The sequence below is a fragment of the Triturus cristatus genome, chromosome 10 (assembly GCF_964204655.1).
Source record: "Triturus cristatus chromosome 10, aTriCri1.1, whole genome shotgun sequence".
In the NCBI taxonomy this organism is placed as follows: Eukaryota; Metazoa; Chordata; class Amphibia; order Caudata; family Salamandridae; genus Triturus; species Triturus cristatus.
The window spans coordinates 1,145,154,881-1,145,176,225 of record NC_140593.1 but is presented as its reverse complement, the minus strand read 5'-3'; the positions used below and the strand labels follow the sequence as shown (position 1 = coordinate 1,145,176,225).

At 49.8% G+C, this 21,345-nt stretch overlaps 1 protein-coding gene across 4 annotated transcripts in view; it reads left to right on the top strand.

Annotated features, from left to right (window-relative positions):
* The window catches only part of GGA2 (golgi associated, gamma adaptin ear containing, ARF binding protein 2), an 86,324-nt gene that overhangs the window by 26,047 nt on the left and 38,932 nt on the right, over nucleotides 1-21,345 (top strand). For 2 of the 4 annotated variants that reach the window (XM_085629502.1, XM_085629500.1), the window contains exons 6-10: nucleotides 7,172-7,272; nucleotides 8,433-8,513; nucleotides 10,251-10,388; nucleotides 10,818-10,899; nucleotides 15,443-15,559. In XM_085629502.1, coding sequence (XP_085485628.1) covers nucleotides 7,172-7,272; nucleotides 8,433-8,513; nucleotides 10,251-10,388; nucleotides 10,818-10,899; nucleotides 15,443-15,559 — 519 coding nt within the window. Of the gene's footprint in view, nucleotides 1-7,171; nucleotides 7,279-8,432; nucleotides 8,514-10,250; nucleotides 10,389-10,817; nucleotides 10,900-15,442; nucleotides 15,560-21,345 lie in introns of all 4 variants that reach the window. The other 2 variants (XM_085629501.1, XM_085629499.1) reach the window with 1 other exon arrangement.

Sequence of the window (21,345 nt, the reverse complement as noted above, 5' to 3'; positions counted from 1 at the left end):
CACAATTGCACAAGACAACATCGCCTGCCCGCCCATGCACACCCAGTCAGAGGCACCCCAGTCCCTCCCGCTTCCCATCGGAGCATGTCCACCCATGCACACCCAGGCCTCACTGCTCCCCTTCTGCCACTGGTGTGCAGACAGGAAGTCCCACCACGTGCCGCTGCAAGCCACAAGCCCGGGGCCTGCGGACATGGCACCCTCCACACCATGCAGCCCCGCTCCACAGGCTACCAGGTCTCACGTTTGGTGCTGGGTCTTGATTACTCCATGGCAGAGGACATACCAGTGCACCCAGCTTCATCACAGGATGCACACCCGCTCAGCCCAATAGGTGCCACTAACTCTGTGATCCCGGAAGCGACTTCACGCGGTGGTAGGCACGCGCTGTCCGCTGGCTCTGGCCTACACTGTGGTCCAGCAGGGCACACAAAACCTGAGCTGTCCGGACCGCCGGGACGGGGCATCATCGCAGGCTGCACACCCGCTCAGCAGCTTAAGGCGCCCCTCCCTCAGTGCACCCAAAGTCACCGTCCCGTGGCGGGGTGCCTGTGCGGGCCGCAATGCTTCGGGTGCCACTAACCCTGTGTGCAACAACATAAAGGCCCTTTATGATTGAGAACCGTGGCGTGTCCATCATCCAGTCACCACCGGCAGAGGGGAATGTGACGTTGTCGGCCCCTTATGTCGGCGCCTGTGCTGGATGGGTGTGGTGTGCGTGCAAACCTGCCCTCAGGGAGTGGCTGTGACATGCTGACAACTAGACCAGTGACCTGCACACCACCAGCGAGTACGCCTGCGACGGGTAGCAATGAGGGCCCCCCTCGGAGCGTAAGCGGAGTGGTCTGGCCTGCCGTTTGCCAGACCAGAGCGGGGCTTGCAACAGTGACTCGTGGGCTCTGGGCGTGGTTCAGTCCATGTACAGACATGGAAGTGACTGATGCGTGTGTCCCTGTTGTAGTGTCCACGGCACCCGGTACACAATATGCAATGTAGTACCCTTTGACTGGCATCCCACAGGATGAGCATCATTGACGCAAGGGAAATCACTGTCCCTACATTCATCCACACATTCATACATGAATGATGGAAGACATAATACAGCAGTGCGTCACTGGATGTTTATTGCACATCCAGTGCAGTTCTGCATCTGGAGCGGTACAGGGCAATGCCGAGCACACTACACAACATGGGCCCGTGGAGGGCCAGCCAGAGTCCATCCGGGGATGACAAGTACTGTGGAAGAGGAAGGGTACAGTCCGCAGTCTGGTCGCCGTGTCATTGGTCATCAAACAGGATATGGCAGTCCATGTCGCAATCCAAGGTGAGTGCATCGGAGTGTATCAGGGGTCAGTGGAAGGTCATGGGGCCAAGTGGGGCACCAAGCAGAAACAGGCCAGGTGGCGGAAATGAATGCTAGTGCCTCCTGATCACAAACCCATCCACGTCCTCGTCCCCGGATGTGTGCTGTGCCCCACCTGTGGGTGTTGCAGTACTGGCTGAGGCACTGTGTGCCACTGACACATCATTTGCCGGAGTGGATACGTCCGCCGCACTGTGAGGCAATGGCACACCAGGGGGCTGAGATGTGGATGGTGTGGGGCCAGCAGCATTCATCGTCGCCACGCCTTGTGGTAGCAATGCCATGACGAGTATCTGCAGGGCATGGTAGATCCCAGCTACATTTCGCTGGTGTGCAGCGGTGGCTGCCATCCTTTCCGCCTCCATCCGAACCATGTCCTCCATGAGCCTCCGCATGTGTGCCAGCTCACGGCCGGTATCGCTAGAGCCCCTCTGAGCGGACAGGTGTTCTTCTCTCCACGTCAGGACTCCAACGATGTCAGTCAGGGCTCGTTGGAGACCATGGAGCGTGCCTAGACACCCATGGATGGAGTCCAGTTTGGTAGCTATGAGGTCGAACCCCACCCGCACCTGCTCAGCCATCTCCCTCTGGCCCTCCAGCACACGGTGTTGGAAGGCCGTGTGTTGTTCCTGGGGGTCTTGGGAGACTGCCGGGGCCGTGTGTGCCTCCTGCTGGGTGGTTTGGGTGGGGTCTCCTCGATGCATCTGGTCAGCCCTGATCCTGGAGGTGAGTCGCGGATTATGTCAATGATGTATAGGAGGGTTTGTGCGTCGATGCTGGGGTTGTCCTCCTCATCATCAGTGAAGAGTGGCTGGGACTGCTCTTCAGGGGGTGTTGACGGTGGCTCTGCAATGTGAAGGGGAGATGATGTATAGCAATGTGTCCACATGTATGTAGCAGGATGGTACATGTTGACATTCAGACAGCATGGCATTGTACATTGTGTCAGTCCATAGATCTGGGCGATGACCCAGAGTCATTGAGGGTGTGCACTGTGCTCTGCTTGATTGTGCATGTGTGCCATCGTGACCATCTCCACCCATCCCCCCAGTACCTGGTGGTCACTCACCCTGTTGCGATTGTGTTGTGTCCTGTCGAGCAGTGTCCGGTCCCCCGAATCCGGTCACAGTATCCACACAGATGACTGTCGACACCAACTCCTCCATGTCATCCAGCACCAGCTGTGGCGCAGGGCCCCCACCTCCAGTCTGCATTGCTGCTTTCTGGTTGGCTGCAAGTTTCTCCTTGGGCTTTCGCTTGATGTCATTCCATCGCCTTTTGACCTTGTCCATTGTCCTCATGTGCTCTCCGATGGCATTCACCTTGTCCACGATGTCCCACCATATTCCAGTTTTGGTGCCCAATGACACATTGGAGGTGACGAACAGTTGTTGATGGTGTTCCATCACCTCTGTGACTACGATCCTGTTTGCCTGCGGACTGAACTTTGTCTTCCTCTTCTTCTTGTCCTTGCCCTTCCCTGTCCCTCAAGTCCTGGGCTGGTCGTCCGGGGTGCTTGTGGGGTTGCGCTCGTCCTCTGCGCCTGCTCCGGCTGCCTCCATGGTGCTTGGGTGTTGGTCAGTTTGTGTTTGGGTCTTTTTTCTGCTTTTATGGTGATTTTTCCCGCCTGCCAGGTGTGTGTTGCAGGCCTGTCGCTGCTTATCGCTGATTTCCTCATCGCGCTTTGGCCCATCGCAGGTTTTTTGGCGTTGTGGTTTGTGTATTTATCTCCGTCTAGGTGGTTGTATCGCGGGCATTGGCCGCGGTTTCGGCAAACTATTGCATGGGGCCACCTTGTTGTGAATTCCACGTTGACACAGGGTTATTTTCCCACGATAGGCTGCGATGTGGAAAGTTGCGTTAACATTTTTTGGTAGTAGAAATGGCTATGAGATGTACAGCTCTTTTTCTGTGCTTGAATAAGGCTCATAAATAGAAATTGTATTTTAGTTTTTTAAGTATGTCGATTGCAGGGGTTGAAAAGTGGTGACAAAGAAGGGAAGCAGCGTTTTCAGTGCTGTTGAAGGGAAAGAGAGAAAATAAAAGCAGGCAGTTCTAGAACTCCAGAGGGAAGTGATAAAGCAGAAGCTATGTAGGTGTCTGACAGAAGGAGTTATAAAAGAAACAAGTATTGGCAAAGCCAATAGGTCTCGCCTATGCAAGATCTATTGACTTTGCCAGTATGTTTTAGCTATGTTGCCCACCAGCGTAGCTGCTGTTCAGAATGGTTAAAAGTTAGTGGGGTAAAAGAAAGTGGAGTGGAGTGTCGTAAAGTGGAGTAGAGTGGAGTGTTATGGAGTGATGTGGAGTGGCTTAGAGTGGCATGGAGTGAGTGTCAGGTAGTGAGGGAGTAGAGTGTCATAGAGTAGAAGGGTGTAGAGTGGAGTAGAGCTGAGTGGTGTAGAGTCAGAGTGGAGTAGAGTGTCATGGAGTGGTGTAGAGTAGAGTGGCATAGAAGGGGTTGCGTAGAGTGGAGTAGAGTGTTGTAGAGTAGAGTAGCATAAAGTAGAGTAGATTGTCGTAGAGTGGAGTGGCATAGAGTGGAGCAGTGTATGATAGTGGAATGGCATAGAGTGGAGCAGAGTGTTGTAGAGTCAAGTGTACTAGAGTAGAGTGGAGTGTCATAGAGTAGAGTGGTGTAGAGTGGAGTAGTGTGTCATAGAATAGAGTGGAGTAAAGTGGCACAGAGGAAGTTGTGTAGAGCATCGTAGAGTGGAGTAGTGTTATAGAATGGCATATAGTGGAGTAGAGTGTTGTGGAGTGGAGTGGAGTAAAACATCATAGAGTGGTGTATTGTACAGTGTAGTGATGAGTGTAGTGTCTTAGAGTGTAGTGTCATAGATTGGAGTAGAGTAAAGGGGCATAAAGTACAGTGGTGCAGAGTAGATTGGTGTAGAGTGCAGTGGCATGGAATGCGTTGCCTTTGAGTAAATTAGAGTGAAGTGATGTAGAGTGCAGTGGCGTAAAGTAGATTTTTTCAGAGTAGAGTGAAGTAGGGTAGGCTGGAGTGCAGAGGTGTAGAGTAGAGTGGCATACAGTGCAGTGGCATGAGTGCAGTGGTGCAGAATAGAGTGCAGTGGCATATAGTAGTGTGGTGCAGGGAGCAGTGGTGTAAGGTACAGTGGTGCAGAGTAGAATAGAGTGGAGTAGAGTGCAGTGACAGAGTGCAATGGTGTAGAATGGCGTAGCATGAAGTGGCATAGTGTGCAGTGGTGTTGAGTTCAGTGGCTGAGAGTGCAAACTTGCAGAGTGGAGTAGAGTGGCGCAGAGTAAAACAGAATGGCATAGAGTGCATTGGCATTGAACGCAATGTTGAACAGTGGTATATTTGCAGTGGCAAAGTATTTAGTGGCATAGAATGCAGTGGTTCATAGAGTGGCATTGAGTTCAGTGGCCGGGAGTGCAGTCTTGCAGAGTAGAGTGGCATAGAGTAGAGTGGCATAGAGTAGAATAGAGAGGCGTAGCGTGCCGTGGCATAGAGTGTATTGATTATGAGTAAAGTGGTGTTGAGTGCATTGGTATAGAGTGCAGTGGTTTTGAGTAGAGAGGCATTGAGGGTAGTAGCATAGAGCTGAGTGGTGCAGAGTTTATAGTGCAGTGGCGCAGAGTGGTGTAGTATGGCTTAGATTGCAGTTGCATAGAGTCCAGTGGCGTATCATAGATTGTTTGAGAGTAGAGTGAAGTCGCGTAGAGTGGAGTGCTGCAGGGTAGAGAGTAGTAGCATAGAGTAGTGCCGTAGAGTGCTGTAGAGTACAGCAGAGTGGCGTAGAATGCAGTGGCTTAAAGTGGAGTGGCGCAGAGTGGAGTAGAGCAGATTGTGTCAGAGTAGAATGAGGTGGCCTAGAGTGGAGTGGCGCAGGCTTAAGTGCAGTGGCATTGAGTACTGGCGTAGAGTGCATTGGCGTAGATTGCAGTGCATTGAGTCCAGTGGCGTATAGTAGATTGTTTGAGAGTAGAGTGAAGTCGCGTAGAGTGGCGTGCTACAGGGTAGAGTGCAGTAGCATAGAGTAGTGCCGTAGAGTGCTGTAGAGTACAGCAGAGTGGCGAAGAATGCAGTGGCTTAAAGTGGAGTGGCGCAGAGTGGAGTAGAGCAGATTGTGTCAGAGTAGAATGAGGTGGCCTAGAGTGGAGTGGCACAGGCTTGAGTGCAGTGGCATTGAGTAGTGGCATAGAGTGCATCGGCATAGATTGCAGTGGCTTAGAGTGCAGTGTTGCAGAGTAGAGTGGGTGGAGTGGTGCAGAGTAGAGTGGAGTGGCCTAGACTGGACTGGTTAATAGTGCAGTGGCAAAGAGTGCAGTAGTGCATTATAGAGTGGGGTAGAGTGCACTGGCACAGAGTAGATTGATGCAGAGTAGAGCTGAGAAGCATAGAGTAAAGTGGCATAGAGTGTTGCGCCAGACCCCAGCTGTACTAAAGCCGGCCCTGGTGGTAGGCCGTTGCTGTTTCAGTGGAACATGTTTACCTATTTCATCTTTGACTACATACACATCCACCAAATAGTATAAAGCTATGTTTTGATAAAGGCTGTAGCGTAAATAATGTAGTTGGTTTCCAGACTCCTGTTTTTAGTTTTACGGAAAGAAGTTATCTGTGTTGTCTAGGTTTTTATTGCACAGTTCTACTGCATGTGTTGCACATACTGAAGCTATTGCTCATTAAGTATAGTTGTGTAGGCTACACCTTTTGGCTTGCCAGTGTGTGTTTTTATTAAAAGGGTTTGGTTCCTGATTTGCTGACTGTAAACAGAAAGTTCATTAGACATTCACGAGAGAGTCACATTAAGCAAAAGCCAACAGTGCTTCGATAGAAGAACCTCAGCATGAATATTTGTTCAGCACCACCACGGGATGTGCGTGCTCCTCCTGCCTGCAAGCCTGCTTTAAGGGCTGTGTTGCAGCCTCATAAACTAAAGCATAGGCGGGGCTCGAGCAGGCTCCATGGGAAGAGTAATCTTGCTTTCCTATAAACACTCTTCCTTTGAAGTCACAGAAAGAAAATACCACGCACCCTCGGAAAACGAGCCTGGCATTTGACCTTTGTTTTTAAATGCACAGCAAATGTGAAAAGATAAGAACAAGATTTAAAGGCCTGTTTACAGAAAGTGAAATCTAGGAAGGATACAGTAAACAAGGTTTGGGCAAGGGAAGGGACAAACTCAAGCTGGACAGCCTAAAACAAACAGCCAGCAAATAGAAAGCAAGGAAATGTGAGTTACAAACGACAAAGCCAATGGTAAGCAATGGGTGGAGTGCATTCCCGGGGAAGCTTCTGAATGTCCCCAAGATGTCTTCAGCAGATTAGACAGCTGCGCTGTCCGGTCGGATTCGACCTACAAATGCCAGGAGTTGGACCAGAGGCAGTGCAGCATAACAACTATGCGGAGGACAGTCGTGGAGTTCAAATATGTTGCGGAAATGGAGAGCAAAACCTTCTGTTGAGAGACCATTGGAAGGGGGTAGAGGGCACAACGATTACTTCTGGACAAATTTAAATGGGCACAGACTGGCAAAGGAAACAAGGAGAAGAAACACAGTGGAGGAGAGACTGACAGTCAGGGAGAGTGATAGAGAGTCAGGGACAGGTAGACTGACAAAGGCAGAGCTAAGAGGGGTGGACAAGCAGAGAGAAGAATAACTAGTTGGAGAGAGAACATGGGAGTTCGGCATAGAGAAGGGGTACCAGGGTAAGAAGGAACCGACATTAATAAAAGAAGAAGTAGGGTGTGTGTCGATTTCTGGTGTGCTTGTGATGCAAAAAAGAGAGTTTAATGTTCATAGATCTTCAGTTTCCACTTTTTCTGATTTTAGGCATCATCAAAAAAGACCCAAAGTTACCCAGAGACAAGTTATTACCGCCACCATCGCCACGACCGAAGGATTCTATTTTTGATGATGAAGAGAAGTCTCAGGTGAATGTGTGTACTCCCCTCATTATCTTTGAGGACTTGTTTCCACTCATGATTGCTTTTAGATTTATGCCTGCTCCTGTGGGTACTCATTGCTTACATGTTTGCCATTTGGCTCCATGACAAGAGGACACCCTCTGTCTAGCTCCAGGCTTCCTTTTTTTATTATAAATCATTGATTTGTGGTGTATTAATCTATTCTGGTACATGAAGGCAAATAAAGACTACAAGAACCAGAATGGACCAATTTCTCAAGTGATAGCCCAAAAATGCATGCATGATGAATGCAAGAATATGGCAAACCACTTTTGCATCCGGTTTCAATTTTTGATCATAGGCAGTGCTTAATATGAGCCGATGGAGCCCATCGGCACTCATTTTTGGGAACCACCACTTTTTTCCTTCTCATAAGACTTTCCTCCAGAGCAGAGAAAAACACACAAAGGAGATAGACGGAGGCAGAGAAAGACGGAATGTGCTAGGCCTATGCCCTGATGCAGGATGTGTGTGGACAAGGGGGACTGGTCTACCTGAGAAGTGCCTGCCAGGGGCAGTGATCCCAATGTTCTGACTTCCCACCGCGCAGCCAGGGCACAGCTCCAATCCCCACTTCTCAGAGTTACCATCCTGCCTCCCTCTCCCAATCCTGTGCCAGGTTCCACATTCTGAGCCTGTGGTCAAAAATCCGAATTACCAGTCACATGCCTAAGAGTCTATGCTCTGGTGCCACTCTCAAGAGTCAGGATCCATGATCCCATCTGCATCACTTATAGAGGTCCAAGCCCTACTATTAGACCTGGACCACGTGCCAACTCCTAATCCTAGGCCAGCGCTCCTATTTCCAATCACAGGCTCTGGTTCCCTTTTCAGATTCTCTTTCCCAAAGTGTGACAGTATTTCATTAAAATACTCTGGGCCTGGTTACATGTTGGGTGGATCGACATCTTTCCGTCACCTGGCCCCATCGTGCATTGCCCCCTTCCATTTACCGCTTGCTTAGAGCACCTACAACCGTAATTGGCCCAGATGTGAGTTCAACCAGAATTTTCATTATGTGTGTTTACTCTGGTTGTTCAGACTATTTACAGACAGGCATTGAGCCAAGGATGTTAGTGTTTGAAGGTTACGTCTTGTACTGAAGTGCTGCAAATCTTGTTTTTCAGCTCTTGGCGAGACTTCTGAAGAGCAACCACCCCGAAGACCTGAAGGCAGCAAATAGGCTGATCAAGACTCTGATAAAGGAGGTAAAATCTAAGGGGGGAGTGGAAGGTGCAGATGGCACAGAAAGGGGAGGGGGATCAGGACAACAGCCTGAAATTGAGAGCCAGGAAGAGAAACTTGAGGACAGTGTGAACAGAGATGTCCATAGGAAGGTTCAACAAGAAATGAGGCCTCCATGCGGTCAGGGGGGAGAGGGCCAGAGGAAGGGTAGGCAGAAAAGAGACCTGCCGGAGTGAAAGGAGATGTGGATATGGAGAGCCAGGAAGAGAAACCTCCAAGAGGTGAGAAAATGGATGACCTTAGGAAGTGGGAGACAAGAACAAATAGACCTGCACGTAATGAGAAGAGCGTGTGCCACAGGAACGGGATGTTTGGAAGAGAGAGCCCAAGTGCAGTGAGAGAAGAGATGTCCACAAGAAGGGGAGGCAGGAAAATACCCCCACATTCCATGACGGGGAGGAGAGATTGCTGCAGAAAGAGAAAACAAGATAAAAACAAACTTTCATCTAGTGAAAGGAGAGAGGGAAACGAGAGGGAGGAGCAAAAAAAAAAGACTTGCATGCACTGCCTTTGTGAACTGGGTAGAGGAAAGAGCAAACTGAGAGGACATGCGAGAAATGAGGACACAGAGCTAAGCGCAGGAGTCAAGAAAATATTGACTTGTTCACCTGAGGACAGATTCTCACAGGACAAGACTACAGAAGGGCACAGGACCACCCTCAATCCCTCAGTAAAAAGGGATGGCTCATATAGGGTGATGGGTGAGAGCTGCACATATTGGATAAATCGCAAGGAGTGGGGTGAGATAACTGCACAGATGCAAGCGTTGAGGGACCATAGTTGATGATGAGGTACAATCATGTCCTACTAATGCTGGGGAATGTGTAGGTGAGGCCTGTGCCTTTGTAAGCTGGTCCTGCAGGTGCCAGGGCTGCATCTGCTTTCAGCATGACTGTGATGTGTAAAGGGAAGAAAGGATGAGGGCTTGGCCACCATGCCTAGGTTTCTACTCTTTATTTTAACCAACAAAATGTATTTTAAATGGGTGATGATGCAAAGTGGCAGGATCACCAGAGTTGCATTGTCTCTACAACCTTCATCTCAAAATGACATCCTAAAGTTTCATACTGTTTAATAGCATGTTGACCCCAAGTGTTAATTCCAACCCTCTATCACCCTGACACCCATAGGTACAATGCTTTTCGATAAGAGGATGTTTCAATTTTTAGTTCTCAGTCTTGGATGACCGCTTTCTTCTACAAAACCAAGGCAGTCCTGTCCAATAAGCACTGTGGCCCATACATTAAAACAACCCCTTCAGTTAGCCGTTGATGTAACGCAGGGACCGCAGAACATCCATCCACGACTCAAATTCGATAAAATGTCTCCAAGATTATTTGTCATCGACTAGGTCTTTCTCAAGGAAGGGTTTTGAGCAACCATAGCCCGGACGTCCATGCTGCCTCCTCCACACATGGTTTGCAATGATGCAGTGTGACCTCATGGTCTCCTGCTTAACAAAAGCTTCCCTTCACTTCTGGAGGAACTCTTGTTGGTAATCTCTCAAATTATGGCAGTGGCGTGTGCGGCACACATGGAGCTGTTGAGTGCCGAAGCTTACTCCGCTGCACTCCTTCGCCACCTTGGTTATTCATCCATCTTCCTGACCAGCGGTGGTTGCTCTCATTGCTTCCTGCAGGGTTTTTTCGGTATTAAAAGGTGCAAACCGCAGGAGCACTGATTTCTGTCTGCCTTCACAGGAACAGGAGAAGAATGAGAAGCACTCCAGACGGGTGGCTGCCATCAACGACGTACATAGGCACACAGCGCTGCTGGCCGAGATGGTCAGCAAGTACCAGAAGGGATGCATCTCGCCAGGCGACCGCCAGGAAATGCAGGTAAGGGACTAGAGCACAGCGTGCTATGATGATGTTAAGTTACAACACCTCTCCCTGCTATCGGCACCATTGCCAGCTAGATCTCACATAATTACCTAGCCCTTTCTACTACTTCAGGTCTTATTTTGGAGCAGAAAATTCAGTGTATTTTCCTGTACAGATAGCGTGTGTTTGGGGATTTTTTGTTGAGAGCTGCTGTGTTGTGTTCTTCTGTTGGATATATTATGCTGATGGAGAGTCTCTGCTGTGGAGAGTTGTGTTGGTAGTGTCTACAACAGTGGGATAGTACTGTGAGAGAAAGAGAGTGTGTGTGTGTGTGAGATCACTTTGAGACTCACCGCTGAAGCCTCTCCTAGTCCTGTATCTTTATTCCCTTTTTGGGCGTAAGGAGCTGTATTGACCAGCATCTGTGGCTCTCTCCCTGGCCAGAACCTGTACGAGCGCTGTGAGAAGCTGCGGCCGACCCTCTTCCGCCTGGCAAGTGACACGCTGGATAATGATGAGGCTTTGGGTATGTCATGCACTCACTCTAACTTTGAATTTCCCCCATAACTGAAATCCCACTTTTTTGGGAACACAGGCAAAATGAAAGCTCATTGCCTTGCAAACTGCCCGTTAAGGGCCGCGTCGGCTCGCCTTGTTGGGTTGTGTGGGAAGTCGCTCACCATATCACTGATCCTAAAAGAGAAATCTTTAGCTTATCTATTTTCGTATTTCTCTTTTCCATTTAACACATTAAGATGTTAGCTTTGATGGACCTATGTGTGGCGAAGCCAAGCATCACATGATAGATGTGGGGAGACCGTGTGGTTAATGTTCAGGGGCTGTATTTCTCTGCAAAGGGCGAGGCTTAAAATGGCTTGGTTGTGTACTAACAAAGGTGTTAGTCGTCACTGAATGCGGAGACCAGCTTTTATTAGATACATTTTCCCTTTCCCGTAAGTCAGGGGATTCAGCCGATCCCTGCCATCTTAGCGGAAGTCACATTCCTTGTTGCGCGCTGCAGACCTCCCTGTGTTTTCGTAGAGCAGTAGAGTCAGGACGAGTGGCCCAAACTGTCTGTTAGCGGGTAGCCGCTGATGTCAGAAGAATCGGAGGTCTGGTATGGGTTTATGCGGATATTATGCACAATGGAAACACTAGATACTTCCTTTGGTCATGCTGTTCTTTGCAAGAGTGTCTGAGAGTAAAGAAAGCAAAGGGGCGAAGAGTGATAAAGTCCTGATGCCATAGTGGGTCCGATGAGTCTTTTGGTAGAGCTCCAGTGATTGGTTTGACGGTTCCTTGTGTCCATGACAATCCCAATGTCCACCCTAAGCTCCAGTAGCCGCACAGACCAGTGACCGGTCTATGATGGGTCTGCACCATCTCATGGAGTGTGGTCACAAGACCCCACCACAAGGAGCCTAACATTGAATTAATATTTGCAAATTCAGTATGTGGAATGCACTTAACATATGAGCTTATAACCTCTCAAATGTTGTATGAAAGTTTAATTGTTTATGTTACTTTAATTAAATATAATTCATTAACTAATTAAGTAGATCTGATATTAGTTCTTTAGGCCTAGGTTTGTGTTTTGTTCACTCACACTCTCCTTCCATTGGCTCAGGTTAATACAATGCCTGTGATTGGATGCCTACACGGTCTGTAAGCGTCTTGTTACTTTGATTCAAGGCTCAACGTGCAAAGCCCAGATTACTCTGCCGAGGAATGTTGTTTACATTGCAGTCTAGCCCTGAAGAGGCAGAATCCTGGCACCCTTGGCGGGCCAAGCCTTAAGCCTCTGCCGGTGTACTGAGGCAGATATGCCACGCGCCACACTCAGTGCACAGCCAGGACATGCTCACGCTTCCTTACCGTGCCACACCAGAGAACCACAACCGTGAGGTGACGAGGTGCAGGGGCCCCTGTATGCTCAGTTACCCCCCCCCCCTTCAGCGATCTGCTGATGATGCTACAAAGGTGCCCCTGTGCGTCACTAGTGAGAGTGGTTTTTAGTGAAGTCTATGCCTGGTCATTGGGGTCTAAGGCAGAGGAGCAGCGCCCCACTTGCAAAAAGGAAAAATAAAATGATAATAACGCAATGCTATTGTTATTTTTTTTGGTCCGTACTGCACAAGGTTGGTTTCTAGTTCTGGGCATGGCGGGTTATGCTGTGTCACGGGGAGGAGTGGTTGATGCACTATAAGTGTGCATGACGGTTTGGCCGGCTGTCTTGGGCCAGCCAAACGGTCACGCACACTTTAGCACTTCTCCAGCAGGCTATGTTGTACAGCCGAGTGGAGAACTGTCCCAGGCTCCCAGTACCTGTCTGAGTGGCGAACCAGGATGCTCAGACATATCACGATGCTGCTGTCATGCTGGTGACAGCAGTGGTGTGATTGGCTAGGGGAGTCTGGGAGCCTGCGTGCTTCCTGCTTCCATACATAGTGGACAGAAGAAGGACGGAGGAGAGGGGGCGACAAGCAGGTAAGTCAATTTCTTTCTACCTCCCTGCCCTGCCCCTGCCTCACCAATACTATTCAGTAGCAGCCGCCACTAGTCTAACACCACTTATTCATACTAGGGACGATCAGCACAACTGTATCAAATATTTTAAAAAATACCATTATCAATATATCTAGGTGATTGAGGCAGTACCCTAGCGGAGAGCATGGCACTATCACTCTGCATTGTGGCCTGTGCAGGGGGAGGAGTGACATATGCCAGGTGTGTGGTTGTGAAGGAGGATGACTAGGGCATAGTGAGGAGCCAGCCGAAACTGCCCTGGGTCGAGCAGATTACTGATGATGTAGGTGAGCGAGGTAGACTGTGAAGTTACCGTAAGGAAGAGACGGCATCCTCAGTGATGGTGAGAGGTTGGGACAGTCACATGGAGCCAGGGCCGGCTTTAGGGCGGGGCGACCGGGCAGCGGCAACTGGTGATGACTCCAGGGGGCTGCTGCGTTTAGAAATAACTTACATGTTTGATAAACCCTGCTGCATAGTTCCTTGTTTGAACAGCAATTTTCAGGCAACAATAAAAATATCAAGAAAAAACCTGATGATTAATGTTCCTGCTGGAGATATAGAGTGCGAGACTGGAGTTTTGTCCAGTGGCAGTTTTGAGTCATCGTAAAGTAGTGCAGAGGGTTTGCATGCCTGTTGCAAAGAACGTGCACTACAAAGATCACAAAAACAGACAGCTCAGTGTGTTACAGCTTTTGTCACAGAGATCCATGTGTTACTTGCAGGACATAAGGCACAATCCTAACATAACAGTGAGCTATACACTGGCATGAAAAAGCTGCATCAAACTGCAAGGTATAGCTTAAAACCTTAGGATTTTTCCCAGTCTCTAATTAACCTACTGTTGTAAAAAAGGGGTTTGTTGAATATAAATGCATTCTTATTAATAAAACCAACCCCAGTCAGTGTGTTACTTTTAAATCCTGAGCTTCCGCTTCTCCAGACCAAGCACTCTTTACATATAATGTTTAGCCATATGGAAGACATGTGACTCCGACACGTTGTAAGCCTCATTGTTTTATGTAACATTTCTTATACACTGATTTACAAACGGATGATTCATTTTCTCTGTTTAATGCATATGCAATGGCCGCTGGCATGTACCAAGGGTGGTGAGGCGGGTGGCATAAAAAAAAACACCCTTACTTCGATAGGCGATGTCCTCCTCCACATGTTTTCTCTCTTCCAAGCAGGCTCTAACGCGGGACACGGCCAACTCCCCTAACCAATCCTGGCGCTGCTCTCACCAGCATGAAAGCAGCATCAGGATTGGAGGGAGGGCCCCACCTTGCAATTTCTCTTAGGGAAGTTTAAAATGAGCATGTCTGTCAGGCCATCGCAAGACGACCGGCCAAAGGGACATGCGCATTTTAAACTTAAGTGCACAGCTCCCTGCTGCCACTCAGCATCAATGGCCCCGGCCCATCCTGACACTCAATTCGGGACGGGTTGGTTGCTGAAAAATAAAATGGTTATAAACTTTATTACCTTTTTATCTGTCAGCTCTGGCCTGGGGTTTTTCTTTGTGGGGCAACGCTCCTTCGCTCAAAGGGAGACGCAGCCCCTGTGTGTGTTTGATGTAAAGTGCACTCACACCCTACACTGGTCTGAGTAGCGCTATAAAACAAATGAAATGCATGTGAGAGAGGGGCTGTGGAGGGATGAGGGGCACCGTTGGAAAGGGTTAGTGAGGGAATCTATGAAGGAGCAGGTTGAGGGGACAGGGAGGAGAGGGGGCGCCAACAAAGGTTGTTGCACCTCGTGCAACAAATGCTAAAGACAGCCCTACATGGAGTACAACATCCCCTTTTGCAGCCATCCCCCAAAATAAACATACATTGGCAAAGCCAGTAGGTCTGGCTTTGCCAAGAATGCACATTTTTGTATTTGTTTTTGCAGACACATACAATATACAAATAACATTTGGTAAACCTATATAAAAATGTCAAAACAAAAGATTTGCCTTGTTGCCCAAGCACATTCGCCCTGAAACTGAGGTACACTCATTTTAAGGCAGCTGTCCACTTGTCAGCAGGGGAAAAGAGCATCACTCACAGTTCAAGAGAGCTAGTGGCTGAAGTGGGCTGACCTATTTTCCCATGCTGTATGCTGTGGTAGGCAGAAACAACATGTGAATGACACTTGAACAGACCAATGGATGAACAGTGCTGACTGAAAGATATTGTGTGTGTGTGTGTGTGTGTATATATATATATATATATATATATATATATATATATATATATATATATATATACACACACACATATTTATTATCACTTCTGTTTTTTGTTAGAAAACATGAGACCTAGAGACAGCTACAGCTTTGTCAAGCCAGATCTGAAATGTCCCTGTAAATACACTGCTGGTTTTACACTTGAGCATGGCTAGTACTGACTAGGGAGTCCAGGCTTCTTGAGCTTGCATCCTTCTCCCTTGTGTGGTGATGCAGAGTGTGATCTGGGGCATGTGCCTCTGCTAGTGAGGAAAGGTCTCAGCTGTTCTCATATATCATATTACATTTTTGATTCTCTTCCCTTCAGCGGAGGTTCTACGGGTGAATGATAAGCTGACCCAGGACCTCTCCCTGTACCGGCAGATCGTGGGGGGCAGTGGCAGTGAGGCGCGGAGCCTGGCGGCTGCACCAGCGAATGGAGCAGGTAACAGCGTCTGATGTGATTGATGGAACCTAGAGGAGATTTATGGAGGGAAGTCCTGCAAAGGAATGATTTAGTATGCCTGAAGCCAGAATGTTCTAGGAGCATTTTTTAGAGAGAGCGAAAGGAGCCACCCACTATGCGTGACCTACTGTGCAGGGCTCCAGCTCATACCCTCATCGCTAGGGGCATAAAGAGTGCTCTGGGGGTCTGAGTTTAGGACGAGTCTATATAAGATACACTGATAGTGCCCTTGGCAACCACCAAGCTGACCCCAGTAACCGGCAGGCAGATTTTCCTGGGGCTTCCTAGTCCCTGTCCATCTCTGCGGCTTCCATCATGATGGGGGATGGAAGCCATTGTGAAGAGCCCAGATTCAGCCAACTTCAGGCAGCCAAAAAAGGTCAGCAGTGCACAGCGAGAACAACTGGGGTCCCACTCCTCAGTCAGGAGGAAGGTGGGTGATCTAGGACCCGGCTAGTCCCTAATCTACAACTCGTCCCCTGGAGTCTGGTGGAGCTGTGGAAATGTATTAGTCGTAGTCCCCACACCGACTCGTGTGCCCACATTTGCCTCATACACTTGTTAGTCTGCTGAAGTGTAACACAAAATAGTGGATCTCTGACTAGGAGGATGGGGGTAGGTAGTCAAGGGATGATGATGGGAGCCTCTGCCCGGACAACAGGTTCATTGAGGGTCCAGCAACTTTGCGCAAGTGCACATGGTCCTGGCCCCCGGCTGAGCTCCATGCTGAGTTGTTCGCTATAATCAGGTGTACAACCCGAGAGGAAACACCTCTTGCACATATAAGCACCGTAGTGTGTGCTTTACACACAGGGCACTGACAAACTCATAACAACCCCTGTAAGGTCCTGACAAAAGCCAGTAGAAGAAAAGGCCTGGCTGAAACTAGTTGACCGCACAGGACGTCGGAGGCCATAAGCCTACCGTGCACGCCCGATAGCCTTTGTTTTTATTGACTGCCTGGGGCCCACCATTAAAACAGTCTTTGGGACACCCAGGACAGTATTTTAAACCTCACTCAGAGCACACCCACAGCACCCTCAGAAACCAAAAAAACTCGCTCTGCGCTAATCTGGCGTCGAAGCACACCTGAGGTACACTCGGAACCTCGGGTGGGGCCCAATGATGAAGCATGCCACCAACTAGGTTGGTGGATGAGGGCCGTCATAAAAACCTAATGGTTTTCCCCCACCCGCAGACATACAAACAATTTAAACAAGAGCTAGTTCTCATTGAGGATTAACATATAAACTGGGGAAACGGACTAGCCTCTTTAGTTCTCCTCTCTCTTCTTGATTATAACAGAACATTACTTGAAACATATCAAATCTTACATGATTCCCAGCTTTGAGGAGTACAAGGGATAAAATGGCCTGCAAAGAGGCGATGCAATAGGATTGTAAAACAAAAGAGGTATGCTTAGAATGGAAAAAGGGTATAGTAGAACTCACAGTTCGAGGCATGTGGGCTGCTGAATTCATATCTGTGCATAGATCGCCGCCTAGTGTTGGGTCCGGATGATTGCACGTTGTTGTCCTGGAAGAGTCTTCGAAGTATCCTGGGATAGGTGACTCCTCCCCTGGACTACAGTGCGCATGGGCATCCTCTCCATCCTCAGATTGTTTTTTTCCGCCATTGGGTTCGGATGTGCTTATCTTGACTCAAGTTAGGAAAAACTTTTTCTAGGCCAAAAGGCCTTTAGTTCGCGTCGATACTGTTCCCGATCGGTATCGATAGTATCTTGTTAGTTTACTAACTTCCAGAACCAACTTTTTCGCTTCCTACCCGACCATCGACCCATCATCGACGATGGAATCGAGGACACCATTCAAGCGGTGTCCGGTATGTAATGCGAAATATCCCCACATCGACTTCCATCCGGTGTGCAACAAATGCCTTTCACCGGATCACGACGAATCTACATGTATGGCCTGTGCCCGATTCCGATCCAGGAAGACTCTCCGGAATCGACGAGCAGCGAGACTCGAAGCGCAGCAAGCGGCACCGGCCCCGGCCGACATCTTCAGCGCTGAGACCGAAGATGTCTAAGACGTGGAGAACCTACCCTCCAGCCCCGTTTCCGAACACGACTCCGGCTCGGAAGACGTCGAAGAAAGCCTCTTTCGCAGAGACGAAGACGACACCGAGGTAGGAGACTACAATGAGGCCTTAGGGGCCGAAGAGAGTTGCTCCGATGACGAGCAAGGCCTACCCGTACAGACTGAGGACATCCCAGTGCGCCAGTCTATGGCTCTGGTCGAGGGATCGCCTGCGGGCCTTACCCAAGACCTATCCCGCAGTTCTTCGGCCCCGCCCTCTGGCCCGGCCTCGGACATTCAGCGGCAGCCATTAATACCCAAACCGGCTGGTTTCCCTTCTTCGAAACTGAAACCGAAAGCTGTCTTGGTTCAACTGAAACCGAAACCGAAAGTAACGCTGGTCGGATCGAGGCCCACCACACCTTCGACGCCAGCAAAACCCATCGGCACCGAGCGCACCAAACGAGACTTCGGTGCCGAGCTTGCAACGGCCGACGTCGGCGTCGACATACGGAAGAAGACCTTCGGTGCCACCAAACCTACTCGGCTCCCGGCACCGACGCAATCGACTCCGACCCCAAAGGTCAAACTGCCTGCTGCGTCTCACACCGCTTCGACAGCACCACCAAAGGCACACTCATCGAAGACGTCGACGGCCATTACCGCCCCTCGACTCGATGACTCACCGGCGCCGAAAAAGTCCACGCCCGCTTCTACGGAACTGGTCGGCGCAAAGGAATCGATGGCGCTCCAGGTGCGGCCCGTTGCTGCGCAACGCACCAAACACAAAACAGTCCTCCAGGACACATCGGGCTCCGAGCCAATAAAAGCTCCAACAGCCTCTTCGGCACCGGCCAACATTACTTTTGGCCTGCCGCCATCCACGGCCCCGAAACTGTTCCAAATCAGGACACGGGTCACCCACACCACGATCACACCTGCCGAATGTTCTCCTGCGGAGACGTCTCCGTCACATATCATCGACGCCGACACCGGCAGGATGCTGCTCCACAAAAGGAGAATAACTTCAGAGCCAGCTTTGGACTCCTTCCGGATCCCACTTAAAAGAAAGCTGCCAGTGGTTTCGGAACCGGTTCTTTACGAACCTCTCCATTCCCCCTACCAGGATCCACAGTCCTTCTCTCCCACACACTCCGACACAGATGTTTTGGAGGACTACATGGGTGACCACGTCCCCTACCCCGGAGAGATGGACCCTCAAGGCCAACAGGACCCTGATCAAGCTTGGGATGACCCTGTCGACTCCGGTGCACCTATAGATGCACAGGACCCGCAACTCTATGGAGCAAAAACATCTCCCACAGAGGACACTGCCGCGTTCAACGCCTTAATTGAACGTGCTGGGGCCAATCATGGGGTGCAACTTCACTCTGACACCGTAGAGGACGACTTTCTCATGGACACTTTCGCATCCTCAGAAAGGAACATTAAAACTCTACCTATGTTGAAGGGTGTCCTCAAACCAGCAAAGGACATCTTCAAGGAATCCACCAGGGCAAGAGTAATAAACCCCAGGATCGACAAAAAATACAGATCGGCGCCTGGGGACCCCACCTACATTAGAGGCCAGTTACCTCTGGATTCAATTGTAGTTGCGAATGCTCGCAAGAGGGCACACTCGCAAACAACAGGTGATGCTCCTCCCCCGGACAAAGAGTCCAAGGTGCTAGAGACCTCCGGCAAACGGGTTGCCGCACAGGCGGCTAACATATGGCGTATTGCCAATACTCAGGCGCTCCTCGCTCGCTACAATCGAGCACACTACGACACATTAGAACAACTACTCCAACATCTCCCTGACCAATACAAAGAAGGTGCAGAGATCCTCATCAGGGAGGGATAGCTCCTCACAAATGCATCCATTAAGTGTGCACTGGATGCCGCGGATACAGCTGCCAGAGCCATAAACACTAGCGTCATGTTGCGACGACATGCCTGGTTGCGAATCTCCGGATTCAAACCTGAGGTACAAAATAACATCCTCAACCAACCTGTCAACCCCGACTACTTATTCGTGCCGGAGGTTGACACCACCCTAGAGAAAATAAAAAAGGACACGGACACTGCAAAGTCCATGGGGGCTCTACAAACGCAGTCCTTTCGGAGCGGCTCCTTTCGTCGCCCCGGAAATAGAGGAGCAGGTAGAGGACAGGGGTCACAGCAAACATACAACAAAGGCAATACACAGAGCACCTACGACAAAAACACCCGGGGTGGATATCGTGGCTCCAGCACAAAGGGCAGAGGACGCGGCTACGGCAACACCAGGTCCTCCCCCAAGAACAAGCAGTGACGCCCTCTCCCTTCCTCCCGACCACATAACACCTGTCGGGGGAAGGCTACAAAGGTTCCTGTCCACGTGGGACTCCATCACCACGGACAGGTGAGTCAAAGATATTGTCAAATACGGTTACTGCCTAGAATTAACCTCAACTCCACCCACAATACCTCCAAAAAACCGTCCTATGTCCTCAGAGCACTTAACGCTCTTACAGCAGGAGGTGCAAAGTATGCTACTAAAAGGTGCAATAGAGGTCGTACCCGTCCACGAGCAAGGTACGGGGGTGTACTCCCTGTACTTTTTAATACCAAAAAAGGACGGGTCGCTCAGACCTATATTAGACCTGAGACCCCTAAACCGGTACATTCTCTCCGAGCATTTTCACATGCTCACTTTACAGCAAGTCCTCCCGCTGCTCAAGCAGGGAGACTTCCTGGCCACACTGGACCTCAAAGATGCGTATTTCCACATACCCATTCACCCCTCACACAAAAAATACCTCAGCTTCACTGTTCAGGGGCAGCACTACCAGTTCAAAGTCCTTCCCTTCGGCGTGACAACAGCACCCAGGGTTTTCACAAAGTGCCTAGCTACTGTAGCGGCACATCTGCGGAGGCAGCACATACACGTCTACCCTTACCTGGACGACTGGCTCATTCAAGCAAAGTCAGCCCAACAATGTGCCAGCCACATGTCCCGCACCATTCACCTCCTTCACAGTTTGGGGTTCTCACTAAATTACCTAAAGTCCCATCTCCAGCCCGCACACGTACAACAGTACCTAGGTGCGACCATAGACACTCTGGCGGCCACAGCTCAGCCAAATTTAGTGAGAATCAACAGCATACAGATGCTGATTTCCAAGTTCAAACCACAACACTCCCTGCCCGCGCGAGTGTTCATGCAGTTGATAGGCATGATGGCCTCCTGCATTTTCATAGTCCCACACGCGAGACTACATATGCGCCCGCTCCAGGAGTGCTTAGCACGTCAGTGGAATCAGGCTCAAGGACAGTTGAAAGACCTAGTGTTGGTGAGCGGTCGGGCATACAACTCTCTGCATTGGTGGAATCCACAAAACCTTTGCAAGGGCCGACCGTTCCAAGAGCCTGTTCCACAAATAATACTGACAGCGGACGCGTCTCTCCAGGGATGGGGAGCTCATGTACTCAATTACACAGTGCAGGGACTATGGACAATACAACAAAAGAAGATGCACATCAACCTTCTAGAACTGATGGCAATCTTCCTAGCAATGAAAGCATTCAAAGTACACTTGTGCAACAAAGTCGTGTTGATCCGGACGGACAACATGACCGCCATGTACTACATACAAAAGCAGGGAGGAACACACTCTCCACAGTTGTCTCATCTGGCTCAGAGCATGTGGAAGTGGGCCATTCAGAGGAACATGTTCCTCATGG